This window comes from Pectinophora gossypiella, chromosome 23 (assembly GCF_024362695.1).
Source record: "Pectinophora gossypiella chromosome 23, ilPecGoss1.1, whole genome shotgun sequence".
Lineage (NCBI taxonomy): Eukaryota > Metazoa > Arthropoda > Insecta > Lepidoptera > Gelechiidae > Pectinophora > Pectinophora gossypiella.
In genome coordinates, this window is record NC_065426.1 from 11,211,227 (window position 1) to 11,238,830 (window position 27,604).

General features: G+C 40.5%; 1 protein-coding gene across 1 annotated transcript; it reads left to right on the forward strand.

Annotated features, from left to right (window-relative positions):
- Nucleotides 1-6,125: 6,125 nt before the first annotated feature.
- On the forward strand, nt 6,126-11,295 carry LOC126377486 (uncharacterized). The gene is made up of 4 exons (XM_050025218.1): nt 6,126-6,183; nt 6,978-7,086; nt 10,528-10,736; nt 11,129-11,295. Exons 1-4 carry the CDS (start codon nt 6,126-6,128, stop codon nt 11,293-11,295), a joined length of 543 nt encoding a protein of 180 aa, XP_049881175.1.
- The last annotated feature ends 16,309 nt before the right edge of the window (nt 11,296-27,604 follow it).

Consider the following 27,604-nt stretch of genomic DNA (forward strand, 5'->3'; position numbering starts at 1 on the left):
GCAATTTAATCAGTGTCACTATCTGGTGTAGGGACAGGTTATGATCGGAATCAATACGCGACCAGCCACCGGCAGATGTTTGTAACCCCCCCCCCCGCTCGTGAACCACTCCCCTCCCCCCCGGTGGTCCGCGAGTGCCGATATTAAGTTTATACAGCGATTTGTACCCTTCTTTACACCGTCCCGCGCCGCGGCGCCGACGCACACTCCCGGACGGATTAAAGTACTTTTGGGAAAAGTTGAAATTCAATATGTTATGAAAAGCAGTAAACTTGTTGCAGACAAATACACTCACCCACACGAATTAGCTGCAGGATTCCTTGGACTACTATGTAAATTTGTTGGAAGCAAACAACGGCATAGTTACTCTTATAACGCGTGGAAATCAGCTATTTCCTGTTGCAAATTATAAAAAAGACATAGGGTAGATGATAATCTACTTTTTACAAAATGTCACAATCCTTTTTCGAATTCGAATGAAAATACAAAAATGAATAGAGGTTTTAGGAGGCCTGAGGATTAGCATTTTACAATTTATCTTTGACTCAGTTGTCAACCCAATTACTCAGTTGAAACAAGCAACTCGTCGCCCAGTGTGCGTCGCCCGAATCTTCTTTCATCGAACATTATTATTGGGTCAATTGCCGCCCCCGCTGCAACCCCCCCCCCCGCTGGCGCCCCCGCGGGCCGGATTACTTACCGTATTTGTCGCCCCCGCGCCACATAATGGCTTGACGAAATTATTGCTCGGCTGCAAACACACGGAAGTCAGTTGATTAAATCCCGCCGCTCAGCCGCCGGCGGCCATACTTGCTCGATGTTTGCCGACGGACGATGATTCAACCACTAATCGAATATTTACTTTTGTAGCGATTCTCGGCAAAATAACTTTCATTAAGGAGTTGTGTTTTATTTTTATTGCACATTTATAGATGTGGGGATGTCCAAAACAGGGTGTAGTATGATATATTCTGACAAGACGCGCTAGTATATAGACGCGCGTGTATGAAACTATTGATGAATAAAGTATATTCGGATCGTAGCGGACAGAATACAATAGGTGTGAGTTTATGTATGTACTAACTATTTATACGCGTGATATTTACCTTTCAAAGCCAGGACACTACAGTCCCGCCACCGACAAAGTGTATACAGTTGTATGAAGTGTACCTCACCTCGAGGCCTTAGCCAAGTTCCAAACGGTGTTGACAATCGTCAGTGACAAAAATGAGAGGTGACTTAAGGCGGCATGTCAACCCTAACTTGGCTAAGGTTACGCAAGAAAGTCGTTTCAAATCCCCTGGTAGTTGCGGCTTCCGAATACATCCCGCTTAGGGACGGTACTGAAAAGTATCAGCGTCCGAAGAACGTAATATACGATCCCGACGACCCGATTACTCTAGCCATAGAGGCAGCCAATCAGCTCGCGACACCAAACATTTCAAACAAACGATTTCCCTCATTCAGCGCTTGTAGCTACACAAATTCGCGCCCAACTAGGCACCCTCAGGCCTGTTATCTTAATTTTTGTACCGGGTGAGAGCCTTCAGCGCTCCCCTTTTGTCCGGCCAAGTAGTTAATGCCATTGCCACGGAACTATGCCACGAATAATTCCCCGCTGTCGCAGTTATGGTGTCCTAGTGTGTACGTCGGGTCCTAAGGGGTGTGTTTCCAAAATGCTGGTAAGCAACTCTCCTGGCAGTCTGCTGCATCAGTGCCAGCCGGGTGAACATCAGTCTCGTGAGAACGGCGAGCGCTCGTCGTGCGAAAACAATTTAATGGCAACTGCTATGTTAGTGCAATTAACTGCATTATATTTGTTTAATTACACTGCACTCGTTTTGTAAAGTCAATACCCCGCAACCACTCAGGTGGCAAATTCAATTAATTTAAATAACCACACGCATATTTAAAAGTCATTCGTCTTGAGAACTTTAAAATTCAAAATTCAAAAACATAACATAACAAATACCTACTTTATTGCACACAGGAAATACAAAATTACAAACAAAAGAGAAATAGAAGAGAACAATAGGCGGCCTTATTGCTAAGTAGCAATCTCTTCCAGGCAACCTTTGTTTCGAATCTTCGTTCGTACATGCTTATAAAAATTAAATACACAAACATAGATACATGACAGAGTACATTATTAACTTCTGGTTACTGGTGGCTCTGCTCACCCTGTTAGGGATAACGGGCGTGTAGGTATGTGAGTAGGGTACTCAGTCGTCGCGAACCACGTTCCCACGCGGTGCTTCCACTACCTACTAAATAATATTATGCACAATATTGTGCGCACACCTCACAGCTGACTGGCTCCACCACAGCACACCCTTCACCGAGCCCGCCGTATCCACGGGGTTGGACTGAACAAACACCAATATTGAACAATAGAGCCAATAAAACTTCTATTAAATAAAGATTACCCACAATATTGAATATCATAAAGCTCTGTGTGAGCGAGCAGGTGATGGATTGTGATAATAATGTAATAAATGTATTGATAATAATGTTTGTAACACCTGACCTATCTGTAATTACACTCATGGATAAATAAACATGCATAAACAGCCTATAAAATATACGTCCCGCTGCTAGGCACAGGCCTCCTCAATCCAAGGGTTATCCTCTCAAGAGGGGGTATGGAGCATACTCCACCACGCTGCTCCACTGCGAGTCGGTGGAGGTGTTTCGACTCGCAACTGGGACCAACGATTTAGTTTTCCGAAGCACGGAATCATCATACTTTTTAGGAAAATCAGGTGATTCCACCTCTAATATTCTATTGAATAAATTTCAGAAGTCTCAACGAGTAGATCTTGGATGTAATTAACTGTACATATGTCATTCTTAACGAGATAATGATAGTAATAACCAGGACAGCACCGTAATTGTGCTATCAGCTCATCATTCAAATTTATTGCCAAAACTGCACATTATTACATTCACATTATCATGCAAAATGGATTACCTTCGCGCCCCACACTACGTGGAGCTGGTAATCGACACACATAGAGCAAGGAATACAAAAACGCTCAGCCACTACTAGAAGCGCCTTTCTGAGAAACAGTTACATTAAAGACTTCATCCCTCTAGCATTTTATCCCGCTTTTGTTTCGTGATCCACTTACCTAACTTGAAAATTTGACACGTCTCCTTTTTACAAAAGTCACTGCCATATCCGACCGTTGAAGTTAGGATAGTAACGTATCGACTATGTGCTTAGATACTTTAGTAAATGGTAAACGGGACTAATGGCTTAACATGCCTTCCGAAGTACGGAATCATCAAGAGCGTTGATCAAGGTGGGGGTTGGAGTCGCTGTCGTCAGTAAGTATACCCTCAAGACCTTACCTATCCTCTGGGTGGTGCTAATCATGCGACACGTTTACGGATGGTAGGCTTTGGTCGTAGCTGGTTACCCCCCTCTAGATAAACCCATCCCGCGGATCGACACTCGTGATGTTTTCAGAAGCTGTTATGAGGAAGAGTTCCGGGCAGTTGTACTATGCATGGGTGCCGATGCCAGTGCCCTGGTGTACTCATTGCTTGGCTGACTTCTTAAGTAATATCTCACCCCACTGCTTTTTCCCTGCCTATTCATTCTTCTTCAAACAGGGTGAATTTAGCCACAAAATTTTAAGCCACATCTTCACTTGCGACGAATTGAGAATGTGGTGAAACGCAAAAAATAAATAAAAGTAATTTGTCATAATTCGAATACTCTTCAAAGCTTAAGTTTAAAGTTGTAGTTTTACAATTATTACAACATTTTTTTTTACATCTTTCGCCTCTAGCATCGGCTGGGCGTAACATTCCATGCTCTGTGTCCACTATTAGCGATCGTTATCGACGTATAATCGACATATAACGACGCTATCGATACAATCGGTCACAACTCCAATAACTAGAGATAACTGTAGTTGTTTCAGGTGTTTCATCCCTCGATGGCTGAGCTATGGTTATATTATCTAGGTTAATTATATTAACAACTAATATAGATCACGAGTACCTCGGCTACCGTGGGTGGTACATACAAGTAGATACTCTAAGTGTTAAAGTGTGGTTACAAATATCCTTCTCAAAATTATAGGCTACCTATTCCAACGATGGGCTGATCAATTATACGCAAAGGTTGCCTGGAAAAGATCGCTGACTAGCAATAAGACCACCTATTGTACTCTTTCTATTACTCTTTTGTTTTTATTTCTCTATTTGATGAAGTAGGTAAATGGTAACAAAATAGGCCACCTAGGTAGCTATTTTTTCCAGGCAACCTTTGGGTATAGATGTTGGATATTTATATTTTTATGGTACATTTACGTCTTTCATGTATAAATAAATTAAAAATCTATGTATGTGTGCCTCCCGCACGGTCACGATCATTAATATGTATAGACTTTGGTACCATGTCACATTAACTTTTTTGACAAATTGAACTGTAAGTCTCACTAAATGTCAAATAATGTTAGTGCGACAGAGTCCTAAAGTGGGTACATTATATTGCTCATGACTCATGACTGTATGTGTGCGATAATGTAACATGCTGTGGTGGTGCGCGGTGACGTCACCACGCCCCGTGCAACACCCATTCAAATAGATCAGCAACGATTAGCGCAGAGATTATCTTTTTTTATTGTCCTTCTTCTATTGAAAAATATATCCGAATGGTATTTTAATGGGTACTTGTATTTTAAATACCATTTTAATGAAGATACCGGGAATAGATGTGGATTGAAACGGATACCAGGAAACATAGTGGCTTGTTATAACTTGGTACGAAAAACATTGTCTTGTTTAGTAACGACATAACACAGCATCATACCTATATACCCGAAGGGGTAGACAGAGGTTTCAATACATGCAGAAATTTCGCATACCTACGAAGTCCTAAGATGGACATGATGAATGGTATGATGACAGGTAATATCTCATTGTCTGTATAGTCCATCTTCTTGGAAAGGATACAATAGGGTGGTTTCCAACTAGTCAAATCAGTTACTTTTTACTAAACCTCAAAACACGAAATTACCATGGAATTTGTATGAAAAAGCAACTTTAAAAACGTGACAAAATGTCGCACTTATCATATTACATTAAATTTTCAAGTTAAATAGAAAAAATAAAACGTTTTTTGTCACCTTTAGATCTGTTTTTATTTAGTAACCAGAACTTCATAAATTACCTTGATCTAGGAAACTACCCAATTCTGCTGTCGGTTTTTACAACGTGCCTGAGATGTATGTATGTATAATACCGCGGGTTTCGACCAATAGTCGAACGTTGAATGGCAAATAGGATGATGTATGTAATATTAGTCGCGTCGCGCGCGACATCGTAACCGTGCAGCCCCCGCAGGCGTAACAGAGCTCGTTACGCGTCAATTTCGTCGCGCCGCTAACGAGCCGATACCGCGTAATTGACCGCCGTGCACTACAGAGTGATTCGCTTACAACAGGTTATGTACGTACATCCTATTTATTAATCGGAGTTGTACTTTCATGTAGCTGAAGTTCAACTTACAAGCCCTGTACTAAAGCTAATGTGATGACGACAGGGCAATTACACAATAAGGCTTTAAAGACCTCATTGAAGCGATTTCTCTATTAAAGCAATATTGCTTTTTGACGTTTTGTTGACATTGTTTTTATTCGCATATGCGCAAATGACAAATTGCAATGTTGTTTTTTAGATAAATTGATTTAATGTAGCCTGTTAGACTAACTGTACTGGACTTCGCTACACCATTCCGGTCCAGTCTACTAGTGTCATCTACGGAAAATCTACAATACTTACCTACAATATCAACCACAGACATGACTCACGCCCGTTATTCCTATCGGAGTGGGCAGAGCCACAAATTACTGAAAGGAACTTTCGTCCACTCTTCGTATTGGAGTCTGTACTACAGAAACAATCCTGATGCCTAGTTCAGTGGGTTCCAGCCACACAATCATTATACCGGGTGAGAGCCCCAGCGCTCCCCATTTGTCCGGTCAAGTACTGATTATTTATCTACCTGTCGCTCCCTGTACATATATTTGCAGCGACTAACTACTGGGCGGTAATTGGCGGCCAATCAAGCGGCCGGCGGCACTTCACGCCTGACCACCTGCGGGGCAGACATGTTGCGGCTGTTGCTTACACTGTGTGCCGGGGTCATCGCCTGCGCTTACGGCGATGGTAAGTCCATGAATCACATAACAAATACTTCATTGCACACACTGGTAAAACAAGATACAAAAACAAAAGAGAAATAGAGAGGACATTAAACGGCCTTATTGCTAAGTAGCACTCTTTTCCAGGCAACATAAATCAGAATCATTTATTCAACGCCCTTTGAAGGTCAATTTATCATTTTGCACTCATTTTGTCATTTTGCAAGGTGTTATGACTGAGGAGAAGAACCTTTGTATAGAGGAGATATTTAATATATATATGTACATGCACAACGTCCTTATCGGGGTGGGCAGACACTAAGATAACCCGCAGCCACACCTGATTCTTGTCCCGAGCTGGATACGATGAACCGAATATTACTTTGTGTTGTTCATACAATAGGGTAACCAGCATATTGTCGGGTTGGAAGGTCACACAGGCAGTCGCTTCTGTAAAAAACAAACAAACCTGTCGAGTCTTCATGTTAGGTAAACGGACCCTGTGGAACACTTGAGAAAACGTGTAAAAACTAAACTTTACTTAGAAGCACTTCCAAAGATTTACCCAAAATAAACAGCCTAACAAAGGCCGCTGGCACGCAGGTAAGTACTTGGTTCATCATGCGATGGCTGTACATCTAACTACCCCAATTGGGAATATAGTTACCTTTATTTATTTTTATAAACTTGTTAAAGTTTTTCAACTCACCACCTATCACGTTGGAGTAACAGAAAACTCAGTGTGGGTACTTAGTTCATTTTGCGATGGGTGTATCTACCTTAATTGGTAGTAATAAACTTGATGTGAATGTTGCGCAGACGCGTCCCGCATGTCGCGCATGCGCGGCGCCCCGATGTCGGGCACCCTCAGCTCGGTGGGCGGCCAGGGCGAGGAGGCGCCGCCGGTGTACCGGCCCGGCTCGCAGGCGTGAGTACACACTACTTGCACTATGCACACCATGTCGACATTATCGACATTATCTTCTTATCGTGTGGATTGTGAGATGGAATACCAGCCTCAATCAACCCTGGTGTCAGGGTTATGATTGAGCCGCCAAAGGCCCCTGACATGGCTCATGTAACGATTACTCACTTACATCAGTAAATAGTAACTGGGACCAACAGCTTAACGTGCCTTCCGAAACACGGATCATCTTACTTTTGGTACAATCAGGTGATCAGCCTGTAATGTCCTAACCAAACTAGGGATCACAAAGTGATTTTTGTGATATGTCCCCACCGGGATTCGAACCCGGGGCCTCCGGATCGTGAGTCCAACGCTCAACCACTGGACCACAGAGGCCGATGACTTTAGAATCGACCTTATTATCCCTGTTTTTATAACAGCTAACCGGAAATAAGGTCATACAAGCTCCCGCTCGCGACTCCGTCCGCATGGATTTTGTTTATCGCGCGCGGCAATTTTATTCTACCCCTCAATAAAAAAATGATCTTATATCCTTTCACAAAGTCTGCCTCTGTACCTTTCATCAAAATCAGTTAATTATTTTTTTGTTGTTTAAGTAGGGATATCTTCCCGTAGTCCTCATTCGTGTTACTTTCAGAAAATCTAACTGATTTTATGATTATGTACAGATCTCTGGCTATGCAAGTAAAACACGTACTAGGCTGTTTTTCCATTATTCTTCGGTTACCTAGTAAGAATAACTGTAGCGCGTTGCTATAAATAATGTAACAGGCGTTTCGAAACAACGTATTCACTCCGCCGCATAATTTTGTTATTAATAGATTATGTGTGTTGAGTAGGTAACATTGCTACGCATAATATGGTAGGCGCAGAAATAAATTTATTAATGCTTCAGAAACCGTAAAATAACATTAATGTCCCGAAACATACCTACTTAAATGTAACTGTTACCTTATTTGAATGCATGCTTATCTGTAAAAACTACAGAATCTCTCAGGTCCTCTCCTGTTCAAGCTGATATATTATTAAAAGTAATGTTACTGCTTGCACTGAATTATTTGATTTTAAACGCGTTGATCCGAGTAGTATTGTTAAAGTATTCAAAAAGCTGAAACTTAAAACCTCGAAAGATTTATGGGGATTGTCTGTCAAATTGATGAGCTCTGTTATTGATATCTTAGCACCATATCTAGCTTACATTTTTAATATGAGTGTTGAAAATGGCACTTTTCCAAATTTAATGAAAATCAGTAAAGTTATTCCTCTTTTTAAATCGGGCACAAAATCAGACCCCACGAATTATAGACCGGTTTCTATTCTACCAGTACTTAGTAAAATTTTCGAGAAAATTATTCTCGACCAACTGCTATGTCATTTTAATTTAAATAACTTACTCCACAGCCAGCAGTTTGGTTTTACTAAGGGTCGGTCTACAACAGACGCGAGTGTGACATTTGTTCGACACATTTTCGATGCTTGGGAGAAGTCGCAGAATGCCGTAGGAGTTTTTTTTTTTTTTTTTTTTTTTTTTTGACGTGACTTATTGTAGATTTGCCGCAGATGGCATTAACTACTTGGCCGGACAAATGGGGAGCGCTGAAGGCTCTCACCCGGTACAACGTTTAAGACAACAGGCCTGAGGGTGCCCAGTTGGGCGCGAACCTCGGCTCAGGGCGTCGTCTGAGAGGAAAAATATTTGAAGGAATTAATCGACCCTAGTGGGTCGATAGCGATAAGTGCTGAATGAGGGAAATCGTCGACCACGCCGGCGGGGTCGGTATCGGGGTCCTGAAGTGTTTGGTGTCGCGAGCTGATTGGCTGCCTCTATGGCTAGAGTAATCGGGTCGTCGGGATCGTATATTACGTCCTTCGGACGCCGATACTTTTCAGTACCGTCCCTAAGCGGGATGTATTCGGAAGCCGCAACTACCAGGGGATTGCCGTAGGAGTATTCTGTGACTTGTCTAAGGCGTTCGACTGCGTGGATCACGAGACCTTGCTTTTGAAATTGAGGCACTATGGACTAAATAATGGAGCTCTCAGTTTGTTAAATTCATATCTAGGTGGTAGGATACAAAAGGTACAAATCAATAGTACAACTTCTTCGGGCTCTCATGTTCAAATGGGAGTTCCTCAAGGATCCATTTTGGGTCCGTTTCTTTTTTTAGTGTACATAAATGATTTACCTTATGTAGTACAGAACCAAGCTGACATTGTGCTGTTCGCGGATGACACTTCTCTTATATTTAAAATCGACAGAAAGTTAGAGGAATTTGACGAAGCAAACAGCGCTGTGTCGCAGGTTCTAAGTTGGTTTACAGTAAATAACCTAGTTCTAAATGGTAAGAAAACGAAGTGTATTAAATTTGTTCTACCAAACGTAAAGAAAGTAAATAATAACATTAAAATTAACGATGAGAAACTAGATTTTGTTGAACACACAGTTTTCTTAGGAATTACTGTAGATTCAAAACTTCAATGGGGCCCACATATTGTATCACTAGCGGGCAAGCTAAGTTCAGCAGCATATGCCGTCAGAAGGATCCGACAACTCACAGATGTACCCACTGCTAGACTTGTCTACTTCAGCTACTTCCACAGCATAATGTCTTACGGTATTTTGCTGTGGGGTCGAGCCGCTGATGTAGAAACTATTTTCATCATTCAAAAAAGAGCAGTTCGCGCTATTTATAAGCTGCGTTGTCGGGACTCTTTGAGGGAGCTGTTTAAAGAAATAAATATACTGACGGTCGCAAGTCAATATATATATGAAAACATTATGTATGTACGTAAAAACTTATCTCTCCTTCCGAGAAACTGTGAAAGGCATACTTATGATACAAGAAATAAACATAAAATTGCTATTCAAAATTCTAGATTAAGTAAATTAAATTCATCTTTTTTGGGGTTATGTATACGTTTTTACAATAAAATACCAGATAATATTTTAAATTTGTCAGAAAATAAATTTAAAGCTCACGTGAAGCTTACTTTATGTAAAAAAGCTTATTATAAGATTAATGACTACCTAAATGATAAAAATGTCTGGTATTGAATGTGTTCCTCTAGTTATTAAATAACTTGTAATGTATATCCTCATTGGTTTTTAAAAGATGTGTTGCTGTTGCAGTTTCTTGTCATTTCTTCTCCTCAGCCATAACACCTTGCGAAATGACGTAAATTCAAAAATGTTACATTGACCTTCAACAAGTTTATCCATGATAATTACGTTGAATAAATGATTCTGATTTCTGATTTGTATATTTGTGTTTACAGTCCGTAAATATTCCCAATACTTGGCGGGTTTATTAGGCCTACATCTCAACCTGTTTCTATCGCATGTTAACTCGTGTGTCACTATCACTTCTGTCACCAATCTCTCCCTAGGTCCATAAGACGTACGTGAATGAAGTTTATCACTATGTAATATTTTCCCTCCAGCTACGTAGTGTCCCAGTTCGTACATCCAAAGCCCCCGCACCAGCACTGGGAGGAAGAGACCTCCCTGACGCTTGTCCCTGAGAACAAGAACTGTCTGCTGTGCGAGCCTCAGGACTCAGGCGCGTGTCGGGCCATGCCCTCCTGTGTATACTGTGAGCCCACTGTGACTGCGCTGTGTGAGCGAAGTACTCCATGTTTGAGGTGTACCGGTGAGTGTTTACAAGTTTATTGTTATACTTATTATCTGCGAGGCCGGCTACTTATTCTCGTAGCAGACTCAGGAGCCATGTCTTCATGAGACTATTGCAAGTCCACTATGAGAGCGCACTATTGAGTGTAGGTATTGATAGGCTCAAGCCGTGGACATAGTTACTGGCATTTTTTGGAATAATAAATACGTACAGCTTGTTATAAAGGCTATTGTAAATAAAGGTTTATAGCCACATCTAGGTGGGATATCATTGCAGGACTCAAGATTTTGCCGAACTTATGCAGATTGCAATAATTAATACGTCATTTGGAGAGGCTTCTCTCTACTTCACATTCACTTCCCACACTTCTCATTTATTAATAAATATTAACCTTCGTGTATGCATTGCAGTGATAAAGAACCCGTTCTTCAAGTGTATCCCCGGAGAGAAGTACATGGACGAGTGCGACTCGTGCCGCTGCACCGATGGCCACTCAGGGTGGTGCACCAACCAGTTCTGCGAGTTCCGCTCGCTGCATATCTACGCTCTCAAACTCTCCGACGGAGAGTTTTACTAGACACCTAATAATAGTATACTGTACTCTCAGGGTAGTGCATCAATATTGTAACTAATACTTCGACTACGACACAATATTGCTACTTATCTTCGACAATGATAGAGAGTTTATTAATATAGTAATAATAATATCGTACTCTCAGGGTAGTGCATCAATATTGTGACAACGTACTGCTACTTATTTCATTTCCGTCAAGATAATTTATTAAACACGCTATTGCTAATAAATCGTACTCTCAGGAGTCTGCACTAAGCAATAATTGGACGAAACAAGCCACTATTGTATGAAAACACTTACCTCCGACTGAGAGTTCTATAAGAAACTCTGTCCATCACATGGACAGTTCTACTACGCTACTAAAATACACGTGTTTCTATTGAAAACATCCCAGGCACTACCTTGACTGTTAGTAATAGTTACGAATTCGTCCCAGGCGGACCTTTTCTCACATTTTTATCCTAAACGCTTGTAAAATTGTCACTTACTTTACAGTCTTTCAACTCCACCAACACAATTAGCTCGTAAGCCACAAATTGTCAGGAAATAAATGTTATTTTAATTGGCTGGTTGTTATTTGCGCCCGTTTGTGATGCCGCAACCTGAACCACTTCCGGGTTACTTTAAGCCTTTTAATATTACCCGACCAAACACAATAGCATGGAGAAATAAAGCTAAAGGTACGCGTCCACTGATACGCACATTGCACGATGAATTATGTAAATAAATAAAAACATTTTATTCGGAAACAAAACAGATCAGTTTGTTAGTAAAGCCTTACGACAATGTTACAAGGAAATAAAAATATAATAAAATACTACTTATGACGCTTTAGTTTTAAATTATTACTTTACAGTGAAATATATAATAACACTTTGAGCATTAAACTACAGAACTTTGTAAACTCTAGAGGTCCCGGGGCCGATGTGTCTATTCAGGAAACGGACTATTTTGGCTATACTCGGGTCTGCGTGTTTCCCCGCCAAATCTCCATTTTCTTTATAAGCCTTGTAGTCACCCTTACAAACTGTATATTGAATTGGTAATTTTTTTTTGACGTGACTTATTGTAGATTTGCCGCAGATGGCATTAACTACTTGGCCAGACAAATGGGGAGCGTTGAAGGCTTTCGGCGGGGTCGGTACCGGGATCCTAGTTGGTAACAGTGTTTCAGCCTATAAATAAGTAAGTTAACTATTTTAGATCAGTGGACACAAACCTTTCAAAATATTTTTAAAATATAAATAGTATCGTCAGTTGGTGTGTAGTATTGGTTACTATTGTAGTAAGAAGTATTGTGTTGCGGACACGGAACCGCGGGACCACGCATCTCTTTGATGCAAATATTGACACCATTGGCATTATAGGCGCACTCATTCGGATATCCTGCCTATATCCTTAGCCTTTATAACCTCTACATTTAGAGTTATTTTACCGACGAGGATTAGCAAAGTGAAAGCGACGCGGGTGGCAAACTATTTAGTTATAATTGAGGAAAAAAAATGGTTTAGCTTCCGTGGGAGTCGGTAGCGTATTTAATGTCGATAGATGAACTACGGATAATCCTTTAAAACACGGTTAAAAATGCTTTTTGTCGTAAGGCTGTCCTTTTAAAATGCATATTGTTTTACTGATGTGTCTGGTAATGCCGGTCTTCCGAGGGTGTTTCAAATTGCAGCCACTTTTGGTATTGATATCAAATGTATAAGGTGTTACAGCATTAGGAACACACTTATCTACAATGAGCAGAAAATCTTGATTTTAATTATAATAGATTACCACCCCTATCCGCCGTTAAGCCGTTGTTCCCGGTTACTACTTACTGATGTAAGTACGTAGTCGTTACATGAGTCATGTCAGGGGCCTTTGGCGGCTCAATAGTAACCTGACACCAGAGTTGATGAGGCTGGTACTCCACCTCACAACCCACACGATAGAAGAAGAAGAACACCAGTTGCCGGGGGTGACATTAACATCGACAAGGGTCACGCCCAGCCACAAAACAGAAAAGGATGATTATTTCGATCATTATAAACTCCATCGTAGTGTCATGGGTTCAAATCCTGGTTCTTTAACCCATTAAATTCGCCTTTATGAGTTCGAAGTCATGTTTAGATCATAGCTATTGATATCACGTGGTTTTTAGAACTTGTGCGCGGTTATTACATTATACATAAATACTTATAGCTGGCGAGGAGAGTATATTATACGTACAGGCATGAGCAACATTATGCACCCACTTTAGAACCCTGTCGCACTATCATATTTGACATTTAATGAGACTTACGGTTTCATTTGTCAAAAAAGTTAATATGACATGGTTTCAAAGTGTATACATATTAGTAGTCGTGACCGTATGATACGTACGTGTCACTGCCCACTAATGTATACCTACACGGACGTGTGTAGTGTCTGTCTGGTTGCATAAATAATTTAAACCCCCGCATAATGGCCGCGCACAACAGCAAGCCCTGCGCAGGATCATACTCAAACATTGTGGATATTGTCCATTGTACACTATGCCATACTGTACCGCCCGCTGCGCTCCGCGCCTGCGCGTGATACTCGCGACGATCCATATTAACATTACTGTAAATAGGACAAACAATACTTAACGCCAAAATATTGTACCTAATACCATGGAAATTAACTGGGGTTGTTTATTGACCATAACAAACATATATGAAATAAATTAAATAAAAACACTTTCTCTATTCATTTGGTAGCTCTCTATAAATTTACAGTGCGAATTTCACACGTTACACATATACACGCTTATTAAATTATTTTATGCATACAAACTACTTATTCAAGACATAATCACATTTGTATAAACCTCTGTTAGTAAATCTTCAACATTATCCACCGTCTCGCTCCTCCCTGGCCACCCTACAAGTCATTAGCGCGCGGTTGCCGAGGAGCCGCGTAATAACCGGTAACAACCGCTAATAACCGCCCATTCGAGATAAATAGCCATAATGTACACAGTATGAGCACGGATAATGCGAGCGGCGCCGCGGGGCGCGGGGGGGCCGCCATTGTTGTTGCAGCTCACAACAATGTTATAACAAACCATCGCTTTTGATGCAACACTCGGCGCCCTCTGTGGGACCGGCTGTGTTCTGCAACCCGTTACTAATCATAGCTCTTAAAGAGTAATATTTATTTACACTATTATTTAATATTTTTTATCGGATGATCATCAAAGGGATCGAGCCAAAATATTATGAAATGCTTATTGTATAGAGCATGGGTTCTCAACGATGTGGCGAAGAAAGGGTCTTGAGTGGCTGCTACTGATTGTATTCAAAAGTTCATTAGAAAGTCTCCCTTCTTGATACTTGATTGTCTGATGACGCGAACAACTTGCGGGAAAATGGATTAACTATGTCGAAAAGAACACCTATAAAGATAATAAAGTAAATAAGTAATTAGGTGAATAGGCAATCCATGAAAATATTCATTATTATAAAAAATATAGGTGAACAAATGTTGGCATTAGCTTCAAGTTGTCTTTTGATGAGAAGGAACTGCTGCTTCTATAGAGTAGGAATTAATTATTCTAATTCATATTAATTTATTGCAAAGTCACAAACTTACTTACCTATATTTTTATAACCATGATTATTTTCATGGATTGTCTATGTTAACATCTAGGTTAAATTGTTTATTTTTGGATTCCTAATTCATAATTTTCTCCTCGCATCTTAGTATTAAAATAACTATCCTCATATTATAACATTAATAGGGAGGTATTATTCATCACATTCGTACCCATATTTTTTACAACGACACCAATAACGTAATAGTTCAAATTGAAAAAGTATCTTATAATGATTTCCGCAGAGACCGACAAAAGAACATTTAATAAAGTTGTATGAATGCTATACAACCAACACATGCACTCTATGAATAGACACAACAAAATGAAGATCACAAATGGAAAACTGATCGACCTCAATTTGAGATTCATAAACACGCTTCAACAACTCCCAATGCACTTACAAAAGGACATTATCAAATTCACATCAATTGAGTTGCGATACATACAGCTGACGGAGACGATGAAAAAACTTTAAGTCTAAATAACCTAGAAACCGCATTCACACGGGAAGACAAAAAAGTGGAGCAAGAACGTGTATCGATGTCGCCCGCTGCGACGGACACACTCGCAAACGAATCGGAAATCGCAAAAACGACACAATTCGTCAAAAAGGAGATTATCTGACTGATATTGGTGGTATCGAGTTACTCGACGACAGTTTTTCTGTCACCATTGATGCTTGCGGGCTCAATGAATTTAAACTTGCTCTTTTTGCGGTGCAATGATCACTTTGTACTGACAATTTCGACATGTGTGGTGTGGTGTCTCTGTAGGTGATAGGAAGACGGACAGTTAGGTGGTGTGTTGTTTACACAATTTGTTGTCCGCTTGATCAGAATAACTGAGATCAAAATAGCGAAAGTTTAGTGTGATGACGTACTTAGGTATGTAATCAAGAAACTCAAAGATATAGGTACTACACATCTGTTTAAGAAATATTATAATATATATTAGCTTATAAAATAAGTAAATAAACTGGTCATTGCCTATAAAATATCGTTTATTACGTTAATAATATCCCTTAAACTTCTAAAAAAACAAACTGAATAATTTCAAAAGATAGCTAGGCGATGGATTCAGTCTTACACTCACGTTATATGCGGAAGTGAGTTTCTGAATGCCTTTCGACGCATATAGATAAAGTATTTTAACTTTATCGAGCACAATGAACACAAGATTCAGAAATAAGGACAACAGATACAGAAAGGCATAACAGGCGGCCTTATTGCTCATGCAGCAATTTCTTCCAGCCAACCTTTAGGTACAGGAACATTTTGTACAAATGTAATAGTAGTAGCGGGTTAGTGCATATCTACAATAGGTCACGTCAAAATAAGAACAATGACGAACAATACTCCAATCCACGAACGTAAACATTCCGAACCCATTCAAGAACGTATTCCTTTCACACACGTGTCTAAATGTAGCGCCTGACGACACAACACGCCACACATAGCAGCCACGCCGCGGTTACTGGCAGATTGACAACACACAGGCCCAGCAACGAATTAATGAGCTGTAAACCTGAACTACACTGATGCTGTAATGAATACAGATGAATGTAAAGCAGATGTCACTAATACGATGGAACTCTTAAACTATGACCGGGTAGCTTTAATGTAACGCACAAATCGAATAAAACCAGTACATCCCACTATACGTAGAGCTCAAATCTTCCACTTCAGCCATGCTTACTTCACCATTTTAGTTTATCGACGAAACCACAATACATGACGATTAAGAACAGCTCATATCTTAAACTGACTCTCGCAAAATCTGCCCACGGACACTGATCTAAATATCGAGGTGTGTTTCAACCACATCTAACGATTACTACGAAACTGATAACTCCATCAAATCTAATATTATCAAAAATCACATAGGAACTAATACAAGTTAAACATTTGTTCCAATAATTCTACGCGTAGAAACAATAGAAAACCTTCAGACTTCAGACGAAAATACATCAATGATTTAGACGAGAATAACAATACACAGGCTCCTTAAAAGAGCTGTTCAGGAGCAGCAGAGGAAGATGTAAAGAAAAGACAAAGATGGCGGCGTGCGCCGGCGCGGCCGGGGCGGCACTGGCGGCGGCCGGCCGCGGCCTCACTGCAGCGGCGCCCGCGGCGGCGGCCCAGTAGCAGCGACGATGATTAACTTCCTAACTCTAGTTGGATTCTTATCAGGCTACTGGAACGACTTGCCGCAGTCTGTTTCTCATCTCTTTACATCCTAAAATCGAAATTTAATGATTCCTAAAACTAGAGTGTTAGAATAGACCACCGTGTACCACTCTTCAGTTACCATTAGTAACCTATTTGAATGGAAAAAAGTCTTCTTTAAGTAGATAAAGATGAATGTCATCTCTACAGACGTAATCTTTTTTCTTGTGGTTATTAGAGTAGAAGATTTCTCGTATTTCATTTTGTTCTATTTTACAACCATAATACTTGCTACCGCTTCGGAACATCCAGATGCAGATAAGAGACAGCGCAAGAATCTCCAATAATTTTCATAGATTTCAGTGCAACCGGCTTTACAGGGGCTCTCCCACACGCGTTGGTAGCGTTTAACAGCCAAACATTTGACCAATATAGTTGAGCTGAGCTTCGACATTATCTCTACAGGATCAGAGATCAGCGTTCTCTGGTAGTTGTGTTCACGAGCCAAATAAAGTACCACTATCAGTTGACCTGTCTTCTAGTAGTGCTGGTGCCGGATCGCAGACCAGCATATACCGGATGTTGTGGTCGTAGTAGCGAAGCGTACGCGCCTTATTTAGCGATCAGCGACGAGATTTAGTGGCTCGCGGTCTGGTTAAGGAGTAACAATTAAAAGTTAAAGTAATAAACTAAACTAAACAAACAAACTAAACTGTTTTTTTTTAAACTTGCAATTTTATGTGTGTCGTAGATTTTACCTTAATAAACTTTTTTATTATTATTATTATTGTATGTCTTTTTCATATCTCGGGCCTATGGAGGCCCGGACGTTTATCTCAACCACGGAAGACCGTAGCATGCGTTTTTGGTATTCTGAGGAAGTCCAAGTAAAGGATTTACACTGGCATGGCATCTACGAGGCCAAACGGTGCGGTCGCGAAAATCTCACAGCTACATAGCCAATGGCGGCCTAAAAAGACCACAGCGAAAATTAACGCAGTAACCGCTCAAAATGTTATAAACCAAGTACAATATGTATAAGGTAAAAAATTGTGGTGTAATATTTTGTGGTATTACATACAGGGTGTTAGTGACATCGTAACGAAAACTTTGAGGGGTGATTGAGGCCATGATTCTGAGATGATATCAAGTGGAATTTTCCGTCGCAAAAGTATGGAATTGAAAATAATTAAAAAAAAAACAAAAATTTTCAGGAATATTCAGACTGAAATTTCCACTTGATATCAACTCAGAATCATGGTCTGAACCATCCCCCTCAGTATTAGTTACGGAGTCACTAACACCCATACCTACTGGTATGGCTACCGTATGTACCTGTGTGTGTGTGTGTGAAAAATTCCACTTGATATTAACTCAGAATCATGGTCTGAATCATCCCCCTGAGTATTCGTTACGATGTCACTAACACCCTGTATACTTAATAAAATAATAATTATTATAATTATAGTATTAACGATAATAATAAGCAAATTTTATGTAAAATAAATAATTCTTACCTAAAATGGGCACCTCAAGGCGGGCATAGAAGTCGAGGCAGACCGCGTAAAAGATGGTGTGACGATCTCAATGCTTGTTGGAGGGATTAGCCGGATGTCGCGCAAAGTCGAGAGTATATTGATTATTCCTGAGCGTTGCGAAATGACGTAGATTGAATAAGGTTTATCCATGATAATTACGTTGAATAAATGATTATAATTTCTTATACTATAAAAAGGCAATAAAGCTTAGGTGGGAATGGGTCAACTCTGTATATAGTCATAACTTGTCTTGGTGTAGAGCGAAATAGGTTCAAAAAGGCAGCATCTGGATACTTACTGCCCAAAACAGGAAGAAATGAAGATAGCCTACGTCACGGAAAAGATCGAATGTAGATGAAAACAGAACAAAATCATAATTGATTAAATCAGCAACAAACGAGTGAGCATTATTATTCAGCCGTGGTGACCTGAACATTGCTAGGAGCACCCTCTTACACTTGACGTCATCGTAGTACTTACTGTAGTATTGTATAGTTGTACATTAAAGTAAATAATACCGGGTAGTTATACTTAATCGGCATAATCGGTCGGGCCTTCAGCTTGTCGCCCTTTGTATCGACGTGTATGTTCGAAGTAATACTTTATGGTCCTTAAGTTATATAAACATCATAATAGTTTTTTGGTATAATCCCTTATCACCATAAGGTTCATCATATCCAGCTTACGACATCGTATCAACAGTGGCCTGCAAGTTGTCTTTGATTACTTGTGGCTCTGCCCACCCCATTAGGGATTACGGGCGTGAGTTTATGTATGTATGTGTTTTTGGTATAATAATCTTGCTATTATCAAAGTTAATATTGCTTCGTTGCTCCCACACCGCACCGCGAGCCAGCCGCGCGCGCTCACCAAATAAGCCGGGACCGCGCATTCTGCAACTCTCTATTAATATCCTCCCCGACCACGCGACATTCAACCCTATGTCGCCACAATAAAGCTCTCTGCCCACAGCTGTTCACGCCTCGATCTTCTATTTTACCTGTCTTGTTATTATAAATTGCTTCTCATAGGCCTACTGGCGTTTTCCAACAATGCCGTAGCTCTACGTACATTCCGGACACCGTGTCAGGTTTTGTATGGGAATGTTCTGCTGTACGTCGCGACGGAGTCAGTCTAAATTGTGTTCGCCGCTCGCTACGCCGACTCAGCCGCAATATTTAAATTGCACTCTAAACTTTTAACCGTTGAAATGAAATTTGTTCTGCCACTCTGTGTAAATCCAGGAATAACTCTTCAGATCGCGTGCGTTCGAATGTGGTTCTTATGTCGCGTTATTATTGGAGATATTGCAACGTGGGTTTGTTATTGAGTTGTGTTGTTTTGAATGTTGTGCGGGCGGGAGTTTCGCCAGAAATGGTGGTGCGATGCATTCGTGGTGTCCCACTCACACTTGAACAGTTGCTGGTAGTAAAGTATAGTCGTCTCTGTCTGGCAGTGTGGTTGGTAGCACGTGTCCAGTTTAAGTCAATGCTAAATATTGCGGGTTGTGTAAGAGTTTACGTGAGATCTTGTATGGCCGCTGTGGTGACGACAGCATACATCACATACCTCACCCGTGGAGTCACCGGTTTTGGCACTTTAGCCTCTACATCGCCTATACGATTGTAAACACTAGTTTTTTTGCATCGACGTGAGAATAGTTCCAACCTTCTGTGATGCAGGGCTGAGAATAGAATATGAACTATTTTGGTCACTTCACTTGTTGGCATGTTGTCCAGAATTAGAAAGATGGTTTGGCTGGTAATATAACTATTTACGTAGGAACTTTCAATTCGTCATGTTGAGATTATGGCTCCTCATGTTGTTGTTGAAGATCTTTGTTAACTGGATTTTTGTATTGGACTGAGTGTATCTATAGGTGGGATACTTTGCTTTTCTTATGGATGATGGACTCTTAACTTCTCACTTATCTTCAATACCAAGTGTGACCGTATATTGTGGTTCTACTCTTTTCAAACAAGGGCGTTAGTCGTCTCTGCTATCCGTGGTATTATAAGAAACTAAGTATGATTCAAATGAAAGGTATTTTATAATGTATTCTATTCATCATTAGCAGACAGACAATGATTGGTTGTAGACCCAGATCGTGGCTGCCAAGCTGATGCATCGAGTCACATTAGGGTTTAGTTATGGCTGCTATTTCTGGTCGCTTTTAAAATACTTAGGACATGCTTTCAGCGAATTTTGTTTTAGGTGTCGACATTCACTACTTGGTTGGTCAAATAGTGACTGCTGAGAACGCTGGAGGCAAGTTCTGCAATGTTTCTAATTTCAAAAATTAAGATATAGAACTAAAGCCCAGAAGGGGGTGACCCAAAGCGACCTGGCGACGCGGGTTGACCTGGAATTAAAAACTCTTGGCATGTCATGGGAGCAAGCTACAGAGACTGCAAAAGATCGCGAGGAGTGGAAATCTGCCATTAGAGCCCTACATCCTAACAGGGGATAAAAGGATTAAAGTCGAACAAAAACATTAATATAGACATTTTTCTACTAGTTAAACTTTAACAGGAAAATATTTTGAAGTATAAATGGATTGGGAGAAGAACCATTCAATCCAATGGGAGATCACCGATTCGCATTGGATCTAATTTCCAATTTCACTATTTCGCTTTATCTAGTTATCACCTGCTAAAATACTGCTTAGAAACGTAATATAAATAACCTAGGTATACTATAATATCGGACTTCTTCTTCTCTCGTGTGGGTAGTGAGGTCAGTAAGAGACCCAATCAGCCCTGGTCACGGCTACTATTGAGCCGTCAAAGGCCCCTGACGTGGCTCATGTAACGACTACATACTTAATAAGTAAAATAGTAGCCGGGACTGACTGCGTCACGTGCCTGCTTATTGTACACCACATGGAGTACTACAATGCAAGGTATGGTCCGCTCGCTGCGCACACGCTGCGCGTCCTCTAAATCCGTCCGCAGCCGTGAACTTCACTCTTATTACTTGCGGAGTATTGCAGACAATACTCCGCAAGTATACATAACAGATTATGTTCAAGATTTCGAGATTTTAGCAGGAATCTATTGTTTCTTGTTCTTCCTTCGTCGTTAAAATATTGTTCTTTGGATTGACTTGTTTTTTTTTTTTGGGCGGAAGGCAAGAGGGAACCACTGCCCTATTTTTCCCTAAAAAGTAGCAATCATGCTACACCGACAAGAGCGTGGCTCTTAAATTACTGATGTGTGGATTTCACTTTTGTGGTAACACAATAACGTAATAAAGTAGAAAAATAAATATAGTAAAGTAAGGAAGTCAATAAAGTAGGAGCGACGGCTTGCTTCTCAAACGCGTCGGTTCGAAGCCCGGTGCCAGACTTGCACCAATGAGTTTATGAGTTATTCATTTATCTTTAGTGCAATTTTCACTAACTGGTAGCTCGGCATTATATAGTGTGGGCACTTAGTTCATCTTCCCGAGCTTTCTGTTAGACCAACTTCATCGATGGTGAGCCGTATTGCCGTCTATAATACCGAGCTATCTACCTGTTAACGAAAATTGCACTCGAGATAAAATAATGACTCATTGGTGCAAGTCCCGTACCGGGGTTCCAACTGGCGCGTTTGAGAAGCTAGCCGGTGATACATTGAAACACAGTGACCTATAAATAAATTATACCCTAAATTATATATATTATTACAGCCTTTTCAGTACTCTGATTCATCACCGTGTCCATCCTGCGTTCATCACCCACACGTTGATGGCATCGATGTTGCCAGTGTCATAAACTGCATGCACAACAATAAGTGTCACGTCACCTCCGTCACTAGTGTCACGAGTGTCGCGACATCGTGTCGTAATGTCGTTGACAAATGTCACTGCCCATTAGTGTTCGTGTAATGTGTTCGATGAGTTCCGTCGAGGCGTGCATTTGGCAGAGACGGTGCATGTGATGTGATACCACTTCTGGTTGTTAACCTGACAACCTGTGTACTATAAATGCCTGCAATATACGAAACTCACGACTATATTCCCAAATGGAGTAGGCAGAGGTCAACCATCGCATGATGAACTAACTACTCGTACTTTAACTTTATTAGATCGAAGTGATAGGTATTTGTATCGTCGTTTGTAAAACTGAACTGTGTTTTTAATTTATCTTAAAGTACCCTTACCGGGGATCGAACCGACTTACCTAAGAATAATGCATCTTCTTCTATCGTGTGGGTTACTATTGAGCCGCCAAAGGCCCCTGACATGACTCATACACAACAATTGTTTAAATGAAGCACCACACCCATAACAAACATTATAGCCACGAGAGAATGTGCCAATCACCTTGCGGCGGGCGGTTGGCAGGCCCGCTGAGTGCCACCCTGGTGCGGTATGTCACAGGGTATAAGCACCTGTCGCCTGTGTCACCTGTGCTCTAGTTACATTGTTGTAGTATAACAATACCTACCTATTGAGTCTGACTTCTTTTGCCTGTATTATTTTCACCAGCAATGCCTTTCTCTCTCTATTTAAGAGCTGCGCTCTTGTCGGTGGAGTAGCCAAAACCTTCACCTCCCGATACGACACGACCTGCACCTTCTCTTTTATTTGTTTCATAAATGTTATCCTAGGTCTACCCCTTCCTCTCTTCCCTGCAAGCAAGCAATGCCTACGAGCTTCAAATATTCTCATTGATATTAAAAGTAGTACATTCTAGTAGGTCCACCGAGATTTAAAACATTCTCATTTGGTGTCTGGTTTATTGTATACGTACTTACATATTTATTTATATATTTTTTACTTAGTCAATTGTTAGGTAAGCGTGATCCACCCTAGACGACATCGTCACTTACCATCAGGTGAAATTGTGGGCAAACGCGAGTTTATATTATTTGAAAAAAAAAAAAAAAGTATATTTGTGTCCGGCGTGGAGCAGTGTGTCAGTAAGTCGCCGCCCACACGCGGCCGCGGGACATTACACAGATACTATACCTACCCACTGTATCGCTGATTCATTATATTATTATTAATTATATTACTAGCGACCCGCCCCGGCTTCGCTCGGGTGCAATGCTGAGGAAAAATGAAATTACAACATCACATTAAAAACCTCAAAAATAACAGTATTTCTTCACTATTTCATGTATGTTATTATACATATAAACCTTCCTCTTGAATCACAAACCGCATTAAAATCCGTTGCGTAGTTTTAAAGATTTAAGCGTACCTACATAGGGATATACGGACAGAAAAAGCGACTTTGTTTTATACTATGTAGTGATGTACACTGACAAGTTGTCTTCAATTTCTTACCGGCTGCGACTTCTTCCACTTAGGTCATTTTGCGATGGATGCGTTATAATCAAACGTAATACATTATAGTGACAAGAATTAGAAGAATAATAGAAGATAGTGACGGAGTGAGGTCGTGTGTTTCACCGGCTTGCCTCTCAGTCGGGGAGCGCTGGAATTGCACCGAATGAGTTATTAATTTATCTTAAGTGCCGGTCACTAACACAGTTGGCTCGATCATTACATTACTTACACTTATCATTGGCCTAACAGAAAGCTCGGTGAGGTGTGGGTACATAGTTCATTTTGCGATGGATGTACCTCCGACTACCCCATTTGGGATATAGTCGTGAGTTTATGTTATGTTATGTAAGTCTCCTTATTAGTGCGATCAAGTAATGAAAGCCATTTGAGGCTGATGTAAGGGCAGAAATATACCTTTTTGCTTCGTATATTTGACGAAACTGGATCATGGAAGGCGGTCAACGGCCATTACGAAAACCCTGGAGAAAGAAAATATTTGTATTTTCGTCACAGAGCCTGTCAAATATACTTATACATGTGGTGAGAGTGTGATCGCGGTATGCGGTATGTGCTGGTGTCGTGTGGGAGGCGCGCGAAATATTTGTGCCGGCGAGCGCACGCGCCGATACGGGGAACTACGCTGCATGTACATATACGCATTACGCATATTATGTTCTTCTGACACATTATATACTTTTACATTTTCTTTATATTTTATTGGTGATCGCATTGTGGCGTTCTTGTTTGCTGGTATTTGAATGCAACGACCACATAAAGTAACATTTGAAATGTTTCTTGTTACGATATTTGTATGAATGTTATATCAAGTCTAATCTTCGACGTCTCCTCGCGTTGAGACAAGAATAACGTAAGATCCAATAAGGGCAGACAACATGCAGTCGATCGGATACAATCATAGTGCAGTAAATCCCATGTGAAGGTAAACACGGGAACAAAACGTTGTCCCCGGATTGTTGTGACCGGGTACAAGGATGTTTATCATGCTGTTGGCACTGGATGCGCAAGTTATACGTTGTAGATGTCCATTAAACAACGTGTGACTTTTGTCGTTGTTACGGGTTTGAATTCATGTTAATTAATATCACGTAGTTTCCAGGATTTGTGCCTGGTTAATGACAATAGGCTTGCCCTTTAGGACTTAAACGTTGCTGACGCGGAGTGTATGAACTATTCTATACCTCAGCCTAACCGCTTCGGGAATACAGACGTGATACTACGTTGGATGTTGATGGGTCACATTTTGTCTAATGTGATATACTTTTTTGGATGAACTTATGTAGTTTAAAAACAAATATTTCCAATTATGCCGTCGTAAAAGTCGAGAAAATATTTTAAATAAAAACAAAAACCTAAGAAGAATGTACTACTTATATAAAAGTTTAGAAAAGCTATCCAGTATTTGAAACTCTCTGGTCGTCGGCGACTCCCACATGACGTCATGTTATTGTAGCTCGAGGGGCGGGGGGAGGGGGGATCAGCTGATTTAATCCACATTTATTAACTGTCACTCATTGTTATTTATATGCTTTGTTTACTTAATAAGTAGCGACCGTGTATTAGGGCGTTGGAATTACAGTTGGATCAAATTAGTGTAACTTTTTTACCCACAGAATAGAAAATTGTCGCCAGAAAAGTAGAGGATACGGTGCAGAATGTAATCCACAACATTTTATTAAGGTGTGGCTTGATTGATTGATTGAAACTGATTTTGTGTCAATCTTTTAAACAACAATCTTTTTTTTTTACTGTTAAATTAATTCAGCACAATTAATGATTATATCTCAATAAATATAACATTTTACAATAGCTTCAATGCGCGGTAAGAATTAGTCCAAATACAAATACAAAAATATTTATTTGTGAAACACAGGTCTGATCTGTCAAAGTACGACAGCTAGTGTTGTGAGCATAGTGATGTACCAGTCGCGATTAGGCTGATCGAAGTACCTAGACCAATTTCAACCTGTGCAGGGGACATGTAGTTCTATGTAGCTATAGAGATCGCAATATCGACCCCGCCGGCGTGGTCGTCGAATTCCTTCATTAAGCGCTTATCGCTATCGGGCCACTAGAGTCAATTGATTCGTTCAAATATAATCCTCTCTGAGCATAGATTTTCGCCCAGCTGGGCAACCTCAGGCCTGTTGTTTTATTTTTTTGTACCGGGAAGACCCCTAAGCATCCGTTTGTCCGGCCAAGTAGTTAATGCCAGCTGAAGCAAGTCTACAATAAGTCACGTCAAAAGTAACAGGTGGTCACGATGTCCAACGTATTATGCCAAATATTGTTTCATAGGTAGCGACTGATTGGCTGCTCAATAGCAACCCTGACGCTGACACCAGGGTTGATGAATTCGGTCATTGACCCCACTAGAGAGGGCACATCGATATACTTAATGTACGTAGACAACAGAGTCCTACAAATCAGTAACAACTATTGTTACTTATATTACGAACAGTGATTCAATCACCAACCTTACAAACGGCAGCGACAATATACCTAATTTTAATTGGCAAATCACAGCGATCCCATAATGATTAGTAAATTAAACACATTGGCTCCCCCACGGCCAGCAGTGGGCTAATAAACCTTGTACACCAGCAATCCGGCAGTTAATATCTTCCCCCTCGCTAGTGTAAGCCACCCTTTATGATCTCGTGAGTATCCTAACTGGTCCATTAAAATACTAGGTAGTAAAAAGAGCCAAGTTCGTGCGTCAATTTAGATAAATATTGAATATAGCTATATTCGGATCTGATGATAGCCGGCCGTATTCCGTAGTTAACGAACTTTGGACAGATTGTAATTAAAATACTTAGATAAAAAATAATAAGTTGTCTACTTATTATTTGTAAATTATTTATTGTTTGCAGGAAAGAATTTCGGAGAAAGTTTTGCTTGATTCACACTTTTTAGAGCGCGATTTCTACGTAGGAGTAGTCGGGCTGTTGGGAACAGACATAAATTACACTTTACATTGCGGGCGAACACTTAATCCTCTTTTTTGCTTTGCTGTGGTCGGGTAAAAATGAAATAATTATAGTTCATCATGAGAGGGTCAGATTAAAAAATATACATCAACATTTATTTATAATATCGATAGACTACACTAAGATATAATTATTTTATAGATTTATTAATAATACGAGTACGAACTTGTCTTTCGCCTGTCATGCGCTCAGTAGCCCGGGAGAGTGAAATCAAAAGAGCAACAATGACAATTAGCGGCGCAGACGACGCGGACACATTGTATTATCATTGCTCGGCACGAGCGGCAGCGGGGCGGGGAGCGGAGCGGGGAGCGGGTCACCACTGTACAAGACACATTAAGCGCTATTTTCATTCATTAATTACTATCAGTAGTCGTTTTCAGTAGTAGCCAGATCAGGCGGTAGGTAAATAATCGCGTAGATAATAGAGTCGTCCACATTATTATTATCGCGCCCGCGGACTATGCGGACAGCATGCTACGGAGGGTGATGTTGCTTTTACGCGATATTAGAGTTAATAAGAGCGTTATCACCGTTATCGCATTATTTAACAAAGTCCGCTTACCTAACCTGAAGATTACAAGAGATACAATTAAATCAAACAGGTATAATTTTTCTTCAGTTGCGTAAAATTGCAACACTTCGCCGATAGTTGAGAAAGAAATACCTAGCCTAAATAAATACGATTGTAAAAATTCAATTAGTTTACAAATT